The sequence below is a fragment of the Anguilla rostrata genome, chromosome 9, assembly GCF_018555375.3.
Source record: "Anguilla rostrata isolate EN2019 chromosome 9, ASM1855537v3, whole genome shotgun sequence".
NCBI classification, from domain to species: Eukaryota; Metazoa; Chordata; class Actinopteri; order Anguilliformes; family Anguillidae; genus Anguilla; species Anguilla rostrata.
The window spans coordinates 38561802-38577243 of record NC_057941.1 but is presented as its reverse complement, the minus strand read 5'-3'; the positions used below and the strand labels follow the sequence as shown (position 1 = coordinate 38577243).

The 15442-nt window shown below is 38.7% G+C and overlaps 1 protein-coding gene across 1 annotated transcript in view; it reads right to left on the bottom strand.

The window, feature by feature from the left end:
* The window catches only part of nccrp1 (P1, F-box associated domain containing), a 36932-nt gene extending 21835 nt beyond the window's left edge, over nt 1–15097 (bottom strand). The window contains exons 1-2 of the mRNA XM_064352074.1: nt 14863–15097; nt 14170–14250 (exon numbers count right to left, since the gene is read on the bottom strand). Coding sequence (XP_064208144.1) covers nt 14170–14250; nt 14863–15007 — 226 coding nt within the window. The 5' untranslated portion in view covers nt 15008–15097. The remainder of the gene's footprint in view (nt 1–14169; nt 14251–14862) is intronic.
* Between the last annotated feature and the right edge of the window lie 345 nt (nt 15098–15442).

Genomic DNA, 15442 nt, shown 5'->3' with positions numbered 1-15442 from the left:
ATACATAAATAATAAATTTTAAATGTGAATATCACAAGTACATCTTTTCTTCTACATATGTTTTCAAAAAATGCAGAATAATAATAACTGCTAGCAAAAAAAGCATCTGTCTTGCATTCTCTAAAACAAAAACATTGCAAATAGTAAGTTAAGGTCATCAAGAATACAGCCTACATGTACAGTACGATCACAGAGAAACTGACAGCCATTGTCCAATACAAGTTTTAGATGGATGCTCAGGGTGAGCAGAAAGTTCAACACAAAGTAGTTACAATTTGTGCTGTGCAAAAAAGACACAGCAAGGGAACATTGAAAGGGGAACAGTTGGCTGTGGGAGCGCATGCAGCTTCTGACTGCCCAATTCAACTTAAATTGCTTCTAGCACTGTTACTGAATATATGTAGGCCTACATGTCAGTCTTCAGAAACACATTAAAACCCATGTTGTATGGTCTACAAAGTATTGTTGCTTTTTGTTGATTATGTCACTCCCATGAAAACTTCTTCCAAACTTGCAGATTTTACACAGACCCAACATGCAGTTACAGAGGGAAATATGTATTTGCTGTTTTTTTAACAAAATTTTACTCAATTCCATTTGAAGGCATTTTTGGAATCAGAGATAATGACAAAGAGAACTGTGTATTGCAATAACTGTGCTCCATAATGTTTTGGGCAGAAATATTTTTTCTTGATTTGGCTCTATACTCTACAATTTTAGATTTTTAATCAAACTAAAGTGCATTAAAGTGCATGTTCTCATATTTTATTTAAGGGTACTTCTACACACTTTGGTTTTGCTATGTAGAAAATACAGCACCGTTTTTACATAACCCCCCCATTTCAGGGCACATTGATGTTATGCAAATGAAAGTCATGTTTAGTCATTTGTTGCATGTTATGTAAATGAAAGTAGTCGTGTAGTAAATTGTTTAATATCCTTTGCATGTAATGACTGCTTAAATTCTGTGATTAGTAGACATCACCAGTTGCTGAGTATCTTCTCTGGCGATAACCTGACAAGCCTGAACTGCAGCCATCTTCAGATCCTGCTTGTTTCAGGGGGTATTTCCCTTTAGTGTTCTCTTCAGCATTTGAAATGCATGTTCAGTTGGACTCAGATTAGGTGAATGGCTTAGCCAGTCAAGAATTTTCCAGCTTTTAGCTTTTTGCTTTAGCAGTATGTCTGGGACCATTGTCTTGCTGTGGGATGAAGCAACATCCAATGAGTTTGGAGACATTTTCTTGAACTTGAGCAGGTAAGATGCTTTTGGACACTTCAGAATTCATTCTGCTACAACCATCAGCAACTACATCATCAACAAAAACATGTGAGCCAGTACCATGTTTCACATATGAGAAGGGGGGGGGGTGGTTTGGATCTTGGGCAGTTCTTTTTGGCGCTCATTTTGCTTTTGCTATCACTCTGAGATAAGAGAATCTTGGTCTCATCTGTCCACCAGACCTTTTTCCAGAACTCTGCAGGCTCTTTTAACTACTTCACAAACTGTAACCTAGTCATTATGTTTTTTGTGGCTAACTAGTGCTTTGCATTTTGCTGTGTAGCCTCTATAGTTATGTTCATGAAGTCTTCTGTGGACAGTAGTCACTGACACATCCACGTCTGCCTCTTGAATTGTGTTTCAGATCTGAAATACCCTTAAATAAAATCTAAAAATTTTAAATTTAGCCACATGTGAAATGTTTGATTAGAAATAAAAAAAATTCTAGAGTACAGTGCCAAATCAAGAAAAAAATATGTCTAGGTTATGGAGCTCACTGTAATATGGAACTGAAAAGAATATTTCCATATGCTACTTCTGGGTTCCCACCTGTTCATTTGACCAGCCAGTCTCAGGTTAATATCTCTGAGGTATACCCATACTTTTACTGAAGTACACAATAAAATTACATAAGGCTGACTGAGAGAAGTGTGGCCTTGAATGATGCCTACACACTGTAATTATCAAAAAAAAATGTATAAACACAAAAATCTTCAAACACATGTGGAGAAATACACATTTATACATCAGATGATTGCCATGTCAGTATATTCATGGAAGCATAGGACTTTTTCTATAGCCAATGTTGCAGAAACTAGTATGCCATACAGTGTACCACACCATGTCAATGGGGTCATATGTTGAACAAGTTTTTGCTAACCAATGAATAAAGCTCAACTACAACTTTTCTATTGAGTTATGTCAAGTAAAATCACGTAATGATCCTTTTTCTTATACAAAGGTATTACAGATACAGGGTTTATACTTTATATCTAAACTGAAAGATACTTTCACCTTTGAATTCGTAGATGCTGAGAAAGTAATCTGTAATTTTATTATATACAACATAGACTATATCACAATTCCCTCAGCTGATAGTTCCACACAAGTTTTGGTGATGTTTCTCTGATAATGCAAAGCATTGTAAACAGGCATATTTATACCTTGACATTTTAAAAAATAAATACTTTTTGTAAGCCTATTACAGCTTGCAATATAGAAAAAAAGTAAGTTTAAAATTCTTTGAAATAAGAAAAAAACAAGCAACATAAAAAACAACATTAATATGTCATTGCAGAGTTTTTGCATTTTTTCAGCAAAAACACTACTGAAAAGGTGGATTTTAAAATCTTTACAATGGGCTGACCAAATTCTGAGGCTGAGCATCCCATGGGAGCACAGAACAGAACATGCTAAGGGAATCCACCTGAATGTGTCCCTCTTCTTGTTCTTGACCCATTCGGGCCTATTGGAATCTTGTGTTGGAAATCTTGTGTTTGAACTAATGACCTAGAATTATTATTAGTAGTAGCATTAATTTAAAAAAAATAAAATAAAAATAACACTATAATAACTATACCTACATATAGTAATCATTCTGGCAATATATAGGTAGTTAGCCATCATCACAATATATCTAAGAATTCACAGCCCGCTACCTAGCAATAACTTGCTTTCTATGTTGCTGTTGCAGCATGAAGTGATACTGTGCAGTGAAAAAATAATATCAAATACATGCCTATGAAGTGCCAGGCCTTTAATACCACCATTATCAGGATGATTGCAACTGACTCTGTTAGACTTGTGATTGGATACCATTCAGGTTGCCCATTTTCACAGCAATATTTTCTAACCCCTACTTACTCAAGCTTATAACATGACATAGTCTGACGCACAGGATATAGACTGTGGGTATAACGCTGCCATTGGCCGACTATTTCAGTCGGAATTCTCCTCCTCTTCCGCTATCTGCGTGCTACCGTTTTTGCAAGGGCACTGTCACTGCATCCTGGGCTTAGCGCCGCCTAAGACGATTGTGATTGGTTTAAAGAAATACAAACAAGCCAGAGCGTTTCTTCCCCCTATACCGGAATGATAATGGGTTGAGCCAGACCTTTCTCCAGCGCTGGCACAGCGCTGAAACGAAGTGAGGAGATAGGTCTGGCTATGCGAGACTAAACATGACATAACATGACATAACATAACGACGAGAACAGCCCAACAATGCTCTGCATTTTTCTGACCAAACTGTACCTAGTGCTCTGATTACCTACAGAGTAGATAGTATCCAACACTGTATCAAGCCTGGTCTTAAAAACCCCCAGTTTCTGCCTCTACTGCGTGACCTGTCAGGCTATTCCACACATTGACTACTCTCTGCGTTAAAAAAATTCTAATGTCTGTATGGGATTTACCTTCTCCTAATTTCCAGTTATGTCCACTCATTCTACTAACAGAACTCAACCTTAAGAATCTCTTATGGTTCACTTTGTTAATCCCATATATGAACGTATAAGCCTCAATAAAATCGCCACAAAGACTCCTTTTTACTAAACTTGAAGAGATTAAGCATCTTAACGCTTTCCTCATAGCTTTAATCTTTAATACCAGGAATCAATTTGGTTGCCTTTCATAGGGCCTTTTCCACAGCTTCTATATCCTTCTTGTAGTACGGTACACAGAATTGCACACAGTGCAAGCATGGTCCAACAAATGTATTGTATGAGGTAAGTATAACTTCCTTGGATTTATACTCAGTACTTTTAGCTATATATCCCAGCATCCTGTTGGCCTTTTTACTGCTACAACACAGTGCCTAGAACCTAAAAGGCTTTGATCAAGTCTTTTTCAAATCTCCCAATCCTGCCTTATATTTTTTATCTCCCATATGCAGAACTTTACATTTGGCTATACTGAATTTCATTTGCCAGGTTTCCATCCACTTCTGGATTTTGTTTAAATCTTCTTGGATTACTTTAGTAGATTTCAAACTATTAGCTGGGCCTCCCAGTTTTGCATCATCTGCAAATTTTACTAATACACTTTCTATGTCCCTGTCAAGATCAGTGGTCGCAGCACCGATCCTTGAGGGACTCACAAGGGATCTTCCCTCGTGAAAAACCATGCCAGCTATCCCATAGGATGTTGTTATTTTCAATAAACACTTCTAACCTCTCTCTAATGATAGATTCCAGTATTTAACATGTGAAGCAAGTTAAACTGACAGGTCTGTAGTTTCCTAGATCCATATGGTCAATTTTCTATATATTGGTATTATATTACCATGCTTCCAGTCCTCAGTATTTCTTCAGTTTCTAAAGACTGTTCAGCCTTATTTTTCTCAGTGCTGTCGTTTTTATATATCTTACACAGTTCATTTTTTTTCTCAAACTCTCCTGTACAGCCTTGTTCATCCATTGGGGATACTGCTTCATCAACTGACTGTTCCTTAACTTTTAAATACATTTACATTGTGCCTTTTGAACCTGCCCCACTTTTCATTCACAGTCTTGCAATAAAGAAGTTGCACCCAAGTCAATATTACTTCAATTTGCTCGCATCTTGTTAAAATTTCATCTACATGTAAAAATTTGGGCTGTAGAAGAGGCTTTGTTCATTCGAATTTTTAAAACTAACTGCAGAATGATCGCTAAACCCAAGTGGCTCAGTTACATCTATGTTACAAATTCTGTCAAGATCATTAGGCTACATAGCACCAGATCCAGAATTGATTTCCCTCTTGTAGGCTGACTGACATACGGTGCCAAAAACATAATTTATAACATCTAAAAATTCTTCCTCACTTTTCTATTGTCTGTTTTGTTTCCAAAGTGCATTGAATTCACACTACTGGCCCTTGTCACATTCTCCTATGTGCTTAATTCAAATATCCTCACTAAGCATGAACTGGAATTTAAAGAAGAAGAAAAATCTTTTACAAAGAGCTACACCTCCACCTCTTTTACTGGATCTATTCTTCCTAATGAGTTTGTACCCCTCAATATCATATCCATCCCCATCCTCCTCCCCAAGCCATGTCTCTCTAATCCCAACTATGTCACAGCCCCCACTATTAATAGCAGCCTCAAGTTCCAAAAATATATTTTTTTAATACTTCTAGCATTCAAGCAAAAACATTTCAAATTATGACTTCTACACATCGTCTCCCATTCCCTCAACCCCAGCTTTCCTCTGCTTGTATGTGGTAGTATTCCATAAAAACTACAGTGGAGGTTCAGCTCCTAATCTTTTCTGCTAGCTCAACAAATGTTTCCTGCAAAACCTCAAACCTACCCTTACTTATGCCATTGGTTCCTACTGTACATGAACCATGACCACGGGATCCCGCACCGCCCCGGCCTGGAGCTTTTCCTCACGCTCCAGGAGATCTCTCACCAGTGCACCAGGCAGGCAACACACAGACTATGCTGTATACCCCACAAATAACTGAGTCCCCCACTATCACCAATGCCCAGTGGCTCATCAATCCTCCCACTCACAGGGTCAAGGGCCAGGTCCAATTCCTGCCCTTCCAGGACCAGACAGCAACGATGGCAGACTAGCTCCCCCTGAAAATCGCTTTCCAGAAGCATGATCATTCTGTAAACTCTTACACACAGCTTTGGCCAGACTACCCCCTAACTATCACTCTATCTCTCTTGAAGTCTAGAGTAAGTGGCGAGGTGGAAACACTAAGACCACAACTTCAAAACATCCGAGTGGCTCCGAACAACTAGCAGCAGAAACCATAGAGGAAAAAATAAGGCACTTTTAACGATCTAACATTAAGCATTGAATTAATAACATGATAAAGAACTACCACATGCAGAATCAATCAGGTTATAATCAACTAACTTAGCTAGCTTTTGCTAAGTAGCAATAACTGAGAGAACCCTTGTACTAGGTTATATTTCATCTATACAGTATCTCAAAATACAACCATAATTTATCCAGAATCAGGTCATAATAAACTACAGCTAAAGTTTACACGTAACAATAAAGGCAAACTATCTAACTACAAATATATTTTGCTCCTGGGGAGGTGAAATACCACACTAAAAAAACCTCCGGTCTGCAAGAAGGTGGCCGAAGTAGCTAACCAGCTAGTTTGCTTGCCGAGTGCTTAACAGTGGAAAAAAAGTAGGTTATAAAATATGGGTTTTAAAAACTCGAAATAATATAAAATACACACTTGAAAGAACAATGCAATCCTGTAACAAACTTTTCCAAACCACGTCTTCCCCTCACGCTCCACCACAAACAGGAAGTGCATGTCACATACAAGCAATTGAGTAAGAGCAGCAATCAAGCAAAAAGATAATCGGCTGTTCTCAAACCAAAATGCTTCAAGACATGGAGAGTGGGATGTCACTGTTTCACCATTTAAAAAATGGTGCAAGTGATCAAATCCATCAGCAAGCAGGATGAAAACTGGCATTAACCATAGTTCCAGAGGTAATCACAGATAAGAAAAATAACAAACATGTAATGTAACCTTGCTACATCCAAATGTCCTGTTGAACAATACATTTTTTAAAAACCTAATTTGTTTTAAAATACAGGTTTCCATAAGCCCTTCCACTTTTGAATAGTTTCCAATGGGAAGTTGCCCTCAGAGGAGAAAATAACATACCAAAAATAAAATGGTTACTGTTCTTGGACGCTTTTGACTACAGGGATAATCCTGGTCTCTTCCGAAAGGTATCCCTTGGGAGTTTGTTTTCAAAGAGTCAGAATTATTCTAATTACTGAAACTATATAACAGAAGCTCAAACACAGTGGAAGTTCTTTCTCAACTAAAATATTTTTTTCAGTGGATACAGATGCTTGAGGCTGCGGTTGGTGGGCTTAGAAACACAATACAGATACCTCACTATACTGGACAAATCCTGGTTCAAATTTGATAACGATACCACAAAAATGAGCCTTCTGCATTGTTTTTCCTGAGCTGTGTCTAGGCAGGTTTCCAAAAAAAAGCCATTTAGAGACTCAAAAAGGACACTTGATAATCAAATGATATTATGGTTATTAGATGTGTAAAATTCCATATAATTAGGGGTCCAAGCAGCGAAGCTGGTGGAACCCTATTGTATCTGTTAGGATTATTATTATTATTATTAGGGGTCCAAGCAGCGAAGCTGGTGGAACCCTATTCTATTTGTTAGGATTATTAGGGGTCCAAGCAGCGAAGCTGGTGGTAGGATTATTATTCTTATTTTTTTCCGCTAAAAGTGTCTGAGGCTCAGCAACCATAAGTCCTGGAGCAACCAAATTTTGCAGGTGGGTTCCTATGGCCCCCCACTACTCAGGCACTAAAAATCACGTACGTCAGCCAGATGGTGGCACTATAACAAAGAGTAACACGTAAAAGCCCATAACTCCCACACCATGAGTTAGATCAACACAAAACTTCATCGACCTATGCATCTGAACGTCCTCTACAACTTTGCCATTGGCCCCACCTATGTCCGCCATATTGTTTGCCCGCCGTTTAGACTTTTTAGTTGGGGCGTGGCAGTTTTCTCCGCTAAAATGTCCGCTTTGTTCCGTTGCAACCATAACATAACACACTATCTTGTGTCTACAGCTGCAGTTTCTCGCTGCAATTACTAATGTTGAATATAAACAAAAGATGCAATTAATGCTGTACTCTGCCAATGTCTAAATAAATAATATGATACTCTGAGCGTAGGAAGCAGTTAGCATGGATGGCGAGTTGATATTTCGTTTTTTGCTACTAAAAGTTTGTTAGTAAAAGCTTTTTGAGAGGATGAATAATTACTTTTCTTTGGCATGGATCCATTTGATGACAATATCAGGTGAGTTCATTTGGTCTTTGAATCCGTCATTATGCTGAGAGAAATCGTATTCTCAATTTAATCTCTAGATTGACTGTAAGCTTAGGGTTGTAACTAGGTAGCTGTTTCGTAGGTGACTTAATGCACTCATCTTAACTATTGCTTGAATTTTTGCATAGACTGCGTTGTTGCTGTTCTTGTTTGTGTTAGTGTTAATCAGTTTAACCTACAGGGTCCAAGTTGAACTAGCAGTTGTTCCCTGCACTTGGAACGGTATTTCTCTCTAGGGTTTTCAACACACTTGTTCCTGGTTATGGTTATACACTTTGTTGTACGTCGCTCTGGATAAGAGCGTCTGCCAAATGCTTGTAATGTAATGTAATATTCCGTAGCAACATGATAAACCCGACATTAGCCCTAAAATATGCCAATACAGCAGTGAAAACGCTGCTCACTGAATAACGAAATAAATGAGACAAAGTTTTTAAAAAATTATACCATGTCATTCTACAGTCAATATCTGGGACTAAATATTGAATAAAAATACAATCTTACCACTGGTTTTACGTGTAGAGATGTCCCTTTTGAGCCTGAGTGGTCATATATTGTCTTGGACAATCCGTTTGTGAAATATACGCGCATTTGTGATATCTGGGTAGGCTACTTTCAAAAATAGCTGTGTGTAATACCACACCTGTTGCTTACGGCGTTGTCGCCCTTTTTAGTACAATTTAGCTTGATTGACAATTCATGTATTCAGTAGGTGAGAGTAAAAACTTTCTAACGATGTAGCTATAACATGTCTGATTTTGCTTTTGGAATAGCGTTTTATAGGTCAGCGTAACTGAAAATTCTTATTTGCCAATGTCTAAATAAATAATACAGTAAGATACTGCGCGCAGCACGCAGGTCAAGCGTTGATAATTCGTCTTTTGTTTTTCTTTTTCTCAATGTCGTATTTATTATTTGAAATGTGTATTTATGTGTTATTATTCTATCTGTCTCTGGGGCACTCTGAAATGTGCATTATCTGCTAAGCTGAGCAATGGACTGGAATATGTGTCTGACGTAGTGTTGCACGGTATTCCGAAACTTCAGCACTTTTTCGGTACTTAAATAAAGAGAAACGGTTCAGTATTCAACGTTCGGACGTTCGGTAGTTTTGTGTCCAATGTAAAAGCCAGGGAAATGTGTTTCCCGCATTACTGATTTAGAGGATGAAAAGTGTAATTTGTCAGAATCTTCGCTAGATGGCAGTAGCAACTAAGGCTGCCAAGTGAGGTGACTTGCGCTTGTGCACACAGCTCCTTGATACAGCGCAAGCTTCGACTCAGTTCACTTCAGTAGCAACAGGTGTTCCTTTTTGGAAATATTTTATTATAGATAGATGCTGTATTGTTATTAAAATATGCTGTTTTTAAATCTATTTAAAGGTGAAAGACCTGTTTTGTAGATTATTTAGTTTACAACTGTTTAATTTTTGAAATATATTTAATATATTTTTCTATTGTTTAGTGTTGTAACACTATAGGCCTATGCTTATTAATATGTTGAAGAGGCTTCAACTTAAAGGTATCGTGACAACACTAGTGTGACGCCTTTTTTTAGTTGTGGCGCAGAAACACTGCAGCTGTACATACACGCCGGGCCATCTAAGTGTTACTACATAGTAAAGGCCTTTACGGGAAGCAGCCAGGACACATCCATGGTGACGCAACTAAGTCATCAGACAGCATGTCTTAGCACAAATTTGGCCATAAGTCATCAATATTTTACAACGTCAGACACACATTCCAATCCATTGCTCATCATGATATTCAGTAGATATGTTGGGTGAAAGTATATGATCATGAGGACAAAGTTATTTTAAAAGCGCTCCATAGGGGGTGCAATTGTGCCAATGCTTGGACCCCTCCCAACGCCGCTTGCGGCTTTAATTTATAATATATTCTCCTGGATGAAGTTCCCCTTGCTTGTCACACTCACCCTCCTCTTCTCACTCCTAGCTCTCACCTTGCAACCACTGGCAGCAACAGGTCTGGAAGATTGTAGAAAATAAACATATTAGCTATTGGGATGGCAGGTATGCCATCCAGCCAAGTTACCCCTTGGTGGAGCATTCCCCATACCTATACAGCAGCGAGAGTTTGGCACTAAAGGGACTTTGCTTCTTTTTTTTTTGGTATTTAGAGCCATGTCGGCATCTAAGGCCATTTCATGGCAAGAACATGGTAATGATAACATTTCAATATATAGAAAGTAGAAATCGATCAATAGAAAACCAGAAAATTTAATAAAACCTATATAAGATGTTTCAAATGTACTTGTGATAACAGGTCTAAAATTATTTCAGGGGACACATTGTTAAAAACATCTTTCATGGAACTTTCTGAATAAAACCGTTGTCTTGTGGCATTAAAGGCAGGGCAGTTCAGTAAAATGTGCTTGACAGTCAAGGGAATGCTGCAGGAGTCGCATGATGGTGGTTCTTCACCCTTTAATAAAAAGGCATGGGTGAGTCTTGAGTGACCTATCCGACACCTTGTAAAAACGATTTGGTCCCATCGTCTTTTAAAAGAAAACACAAGTCTCTTTCCAATTTCTGGGTTAATTTCATGCAGTTCGTTACCTTCGCACTGGTCCCATTCCGCCTGCCACTTGTTTATGACGTAAGCATGTAAGCAAGGTCAGGTCTGATGGTGGTAGTAAACATTCCCTGACTCTTGTAGTTTGGGCCTCCTTTGCAGCAATGTCAGCCTGTTAATTTCCATAGATACCACAATGGCCTGGTACCCAACAAAACATGATGCTGTAGTTCTGTTTATGTAAAAAACAGATTTTAGCCAAAATCTGAACTACTATGGGGTGGTCTGTTTTCAAAGATTCCAGTGCTTGGAGGCATGATTTAGAGTCTGTAAAAATTAAAAAGTCCCGTTGTTGTGCATGTTCAATGTGTTCCAGAGCCAAAGCGTGGGCTTCTGCTGTAAAAACTGAACTTTGTTCTGGAATGCGGATGCCATAACGTTGGTGTCCAATCACAGCTGTAGCAGAAACGGAATTGTCCAATTTGGATCCACCTGTGTATACAGGTATGTGAAGAGGGAAATGACTTCTTATATCAAGAACCTGTTGCTGGTAGGATTTTGCATTTTCTCCTTCTTCTTCTCCTGCCAGAAATGCTCCTAGCCCACAAAGAATGTCTCCCCATTGGTGATTTTACGCACACCAGCCAATCCTTCCCCAACACCAGCCAATCAAAATGTCACATACACACACAAAATGGACTTATATCTTTTTCCCCACAAAAATTGCCACTCTCTACAAGTAGACAGTTTGTGGCTTGGTGGTAATGTTGAGGACTATGAATCGTTGAGTCACAGGGTCAAATCCCACTTGAAGCAAATGTCTTATACATGCTTATTTGCTCACTAATAATTGTCTATTACTTCTCAACTATTTATTTTGCACCACATCTACCCACCGTTCACCAAACGTATACACAGCATTATGGCATACCATCTACATGTTTAGTTAACCGCCTACAATATTGCCAGGCCATATGGATACAACCAGAGCTTAGCTGTGTTTACTTTATGTCTTCTTCTTTAAAACCACAGACACATTTGACCAAGAAAATTCACACCTTTGAACAGCTACTTGATGGTGGCGCACTGCCAATGTCATTGACTGGAAAGCACAAGGTTGGACGATCAAATCCTGACTCACCCTTGAGCATATCTTAAATTACATTTTCTTATACTTATATTTGCTAACTAATAATTGTCTATTGCTTTTGTACTTATCAAAATGTCACAATCTTCAATGCATGTTTACCAAAAGTCACTCACGGCCAGCCATATGCATTTCATGACGGTAAATTTATTGATTTTCTGAAAGTTACACCAGCTGACTTGTTTCTACAAACTATATTTCTTCACTTGGCTACTGTAGAAAACATTCTTATCAGCAAATGCCACGTTTCTACATTCATGTTACCTCGTCCTCTTCTCTATCTACCCACATACAAACAATTACTACGTATGAACTGTCTGCAACACCCCATTAAAGCATTACATTTAAAAACATGACTCATTCATAATTAACTACTAGTACTGAATGTCAGAAAAGTATATTTATACAAACGTTTCCCTGCGCAATTTCACGCATTACTTCAACAACTATTTAAACAAGCAATTAGTAATACCGTCTGTTTTATATACCGTTCAACAAGAAAACTCATCTCGCTTATGGTCACTATTTTCTTTGCACTGTAATTATGTCAGACTTCGCCTACATGCCCATTCTGCTAAAAACATATTGTTTCAACTACTCAATTTCATCATTTGTCCTCACTTCTCTCATACTACTGTTATTTTCTTATATGCAAAGATTGCTGGGACATCTGTGTATGCTGCTATTCTCCACTGTCAAGTGTTCCTTCCTGTTCTACTACTTCCAATTATCACGTAAGGTCAGTGATCTAGCTAAGCAAAACAGCAAAGAGGAATCCTACCTACAGCTAAGCATATCAAAATAATCCTTAGAAAAAAAAGTGCATCTCGACGAAATAACAGAAAATGGAGCGAGACAGAAGGGTACACAACTTGTAACCTAGGGAGCTGAAATTCTACGAACTTGCTGATAATTTTGTCTATGAAGGGTGGTTGAATGGCCGTCAAATCAGTGAGTACATACACTGGGGACATCTCTGTTGCTTTTCTCACGGTGCAAACCTCTTCTATACTTCGGCCACTTTGTCACAGCCATTGTTTTACATATACAACAAAGCAAAAGTGCTAAACGGTACACGTTCATCAGACTGTACAAATTCACACAAGGATAGCCATAATCCACATCCGTTTCGCATTTTCACACCCAGGTGCACTCTGCTGTTCATCACAAATCATGTCCTCAACTTGGCCCCCCCAAAATCTCACTCTGCCTCCCAATCAAACCAGTCTACATCTGGCACTGCCTAACGCTGTATGCGTGTTGCATGTATGTAGATGTATGCATACTTCTCATAGTCTAAATTTATATGCATTACTGTTCTCACATTACATTACATCACATAACAAAAGAAATGATATGTCATAAAAAACACGTTTTCAAACTGTCCATGTTGAGTTGTTGCGGGTCCCACTATCAAGGTTTATCCAAGTTAGCACAGTTCTGGGACTAAAAATGACAGCTGATTTTGTTCACTGGATTCTTGCCAAGACAAGCATACTGACTTTATTGTGATGTGTGTTGTCTGTGGATTTCCAAAGCAAAAAGAAGGTGAGGACCCCTAAGCTTGTTTTGTCACCCCAAATTACAAAATAAGGAACTGTTGTCACTAAAACATTGGCACAGGAAAATAGTTTATAGATACAGAACCGTATGTTTTAACACTTGGAAACGGTGTATTGTGTGACCAGTATGATTGAAAATATGGGCCAATGTGACTTAAGGGGTCCTAACCTGTATCTGAACTGTGGGAGGAAACCAGAGTACCTGGAGGAATCCCAGGCGGGCATAGGGAGAACGAGCAAACCTCACATAGAAACGGCCGGGCTGGGATTCGAACCAAGGACCGCCTTTAACAGTTCATCATAAAAATGTTTGCATATCCAAATTGATATTTAACAATTTCAGCAGCCTTACACATGAACTACTAACTTCTATAAATACAACTTCTATATCAGATTGGTAGGCACTATCTAGTATAATCAATGCTCTAACTTTATGGCATGAAAGTTTATTTAATTCAACCTTTTCAAGGTCTTTGTATGCTATTCATCAGCTTGTCCTGCAAATCAAGATCAACCGAAGTCCAGGGCTGCTTCAACAAATAATTAAAATCTCTATTATCTGTTATCAAGCTGTGTCAGGAAAAGCACACAGTAATCCCATTATATATATTTTATGGTTAGCCTGCACGCAAAATAAAATTGTGAACTTGTCAGCTTGGCAGAAAAAAGGCAAGTGTTTCTCCATTATAGCCATTGCGAAATTGACAATGTTGAGGTGCACTGAACGCTATTTGTTTCTGCAACATAATGACTCCTCCTGCCTTTCCAGCTCCTACTTTATGGTAGGCGCACTAACCCTCTGGTTCGAAGCGAGGCGGCTCCGCTCCAGGCATTCCGGCCAGCTCATGCTCAGGAGGCGGGGCACAGTGAGTCAGACCTGAGGAGAAACGGAGACGTTATAGTAGAGCACTGCCGTAGACTCCGTATTTACCTAGTTTTACAAATAACACATTCAGAAAACATTCTCGTGTTTTATTAACGTTTATGTTCTTCCACTTTTTTCGTGCCTATATAGCCTACTCAATATTATTCCTGAAAACAAAGATAATAAAAAAAAAACATTTAAAACTGGCATGACAAATGTGGCTGTAGACTAGCTAGTAGGTATACCTAATCACAAATTAAACTGCCTTAATTGCCAGACGGTCAAATCTCCCAAGTGAGCCAAAGCCGGAATCTAGATGTCTAGAGAGGTGGAAATCTACTCTGAGAGAAGCACTGACAAACGGACTAGATTAATGTAGGCCTACGTTAAAACTCAGGTTTTTACCTATATAGCCTGACGACGTATTTTCAACCAAACTAGCCGAGTTTTCAACCTGAACGCTTAGATGAACGAATTTTCACCATAAAATATTCGCTCGGTTATTAACGTGTTTGGAAGGCTATAAACCATTATTTGCCAACAAAATAGCCTATACCACCAAAATCCTTCCTACTTTATCCGAAATAGTTTATAGAGAGATGGTTTCCAGACACGAAACTGTACCGAACGGAGCAGGATTCTTCAGCAAGTTCCGACCAAACGGTTTCTTCTCGTAGATCGTTTTCCAGTCGACGGTGTCAGGCATCGGAATATCATCTCCCAGGCTCCATTCCACTTTGCATTTCTTTTTCCAATCTGATGCAGCCATTGCGACACGTAAACTATACAACAGAATACAATTAGGCTACAGTCCTGACAGACAGTGGTAGTTGCTCACGTCTGCCCCACCCATTCCAGGAAATTATGTCATGATTGCAACATTAACTACCCATTCCCACTCGTTAAAGCTGCAATATCTTCTTACTTTAAATACTGTACATAATTTCATACCGATCTGCTACCTCTTATATTCAGACAATTATTCGGATGGCAGGTATGCCATCCAGCCAAGTTAGGCAAGATAGCCCTACAACTTGGCGTCATTTTGATATCAGAACTTTAATGGCAGACCTAGATTTTGCCAGTTTGAATGAATGAGTTATAGACACAGCTTGGTAGGCTATGCGTGAATAACTTGGCATTTATAAGTTGAAAACGTGTTTTTTATGAGATGTCTTATACTGGGGTGAAGTTGGTTTTATAT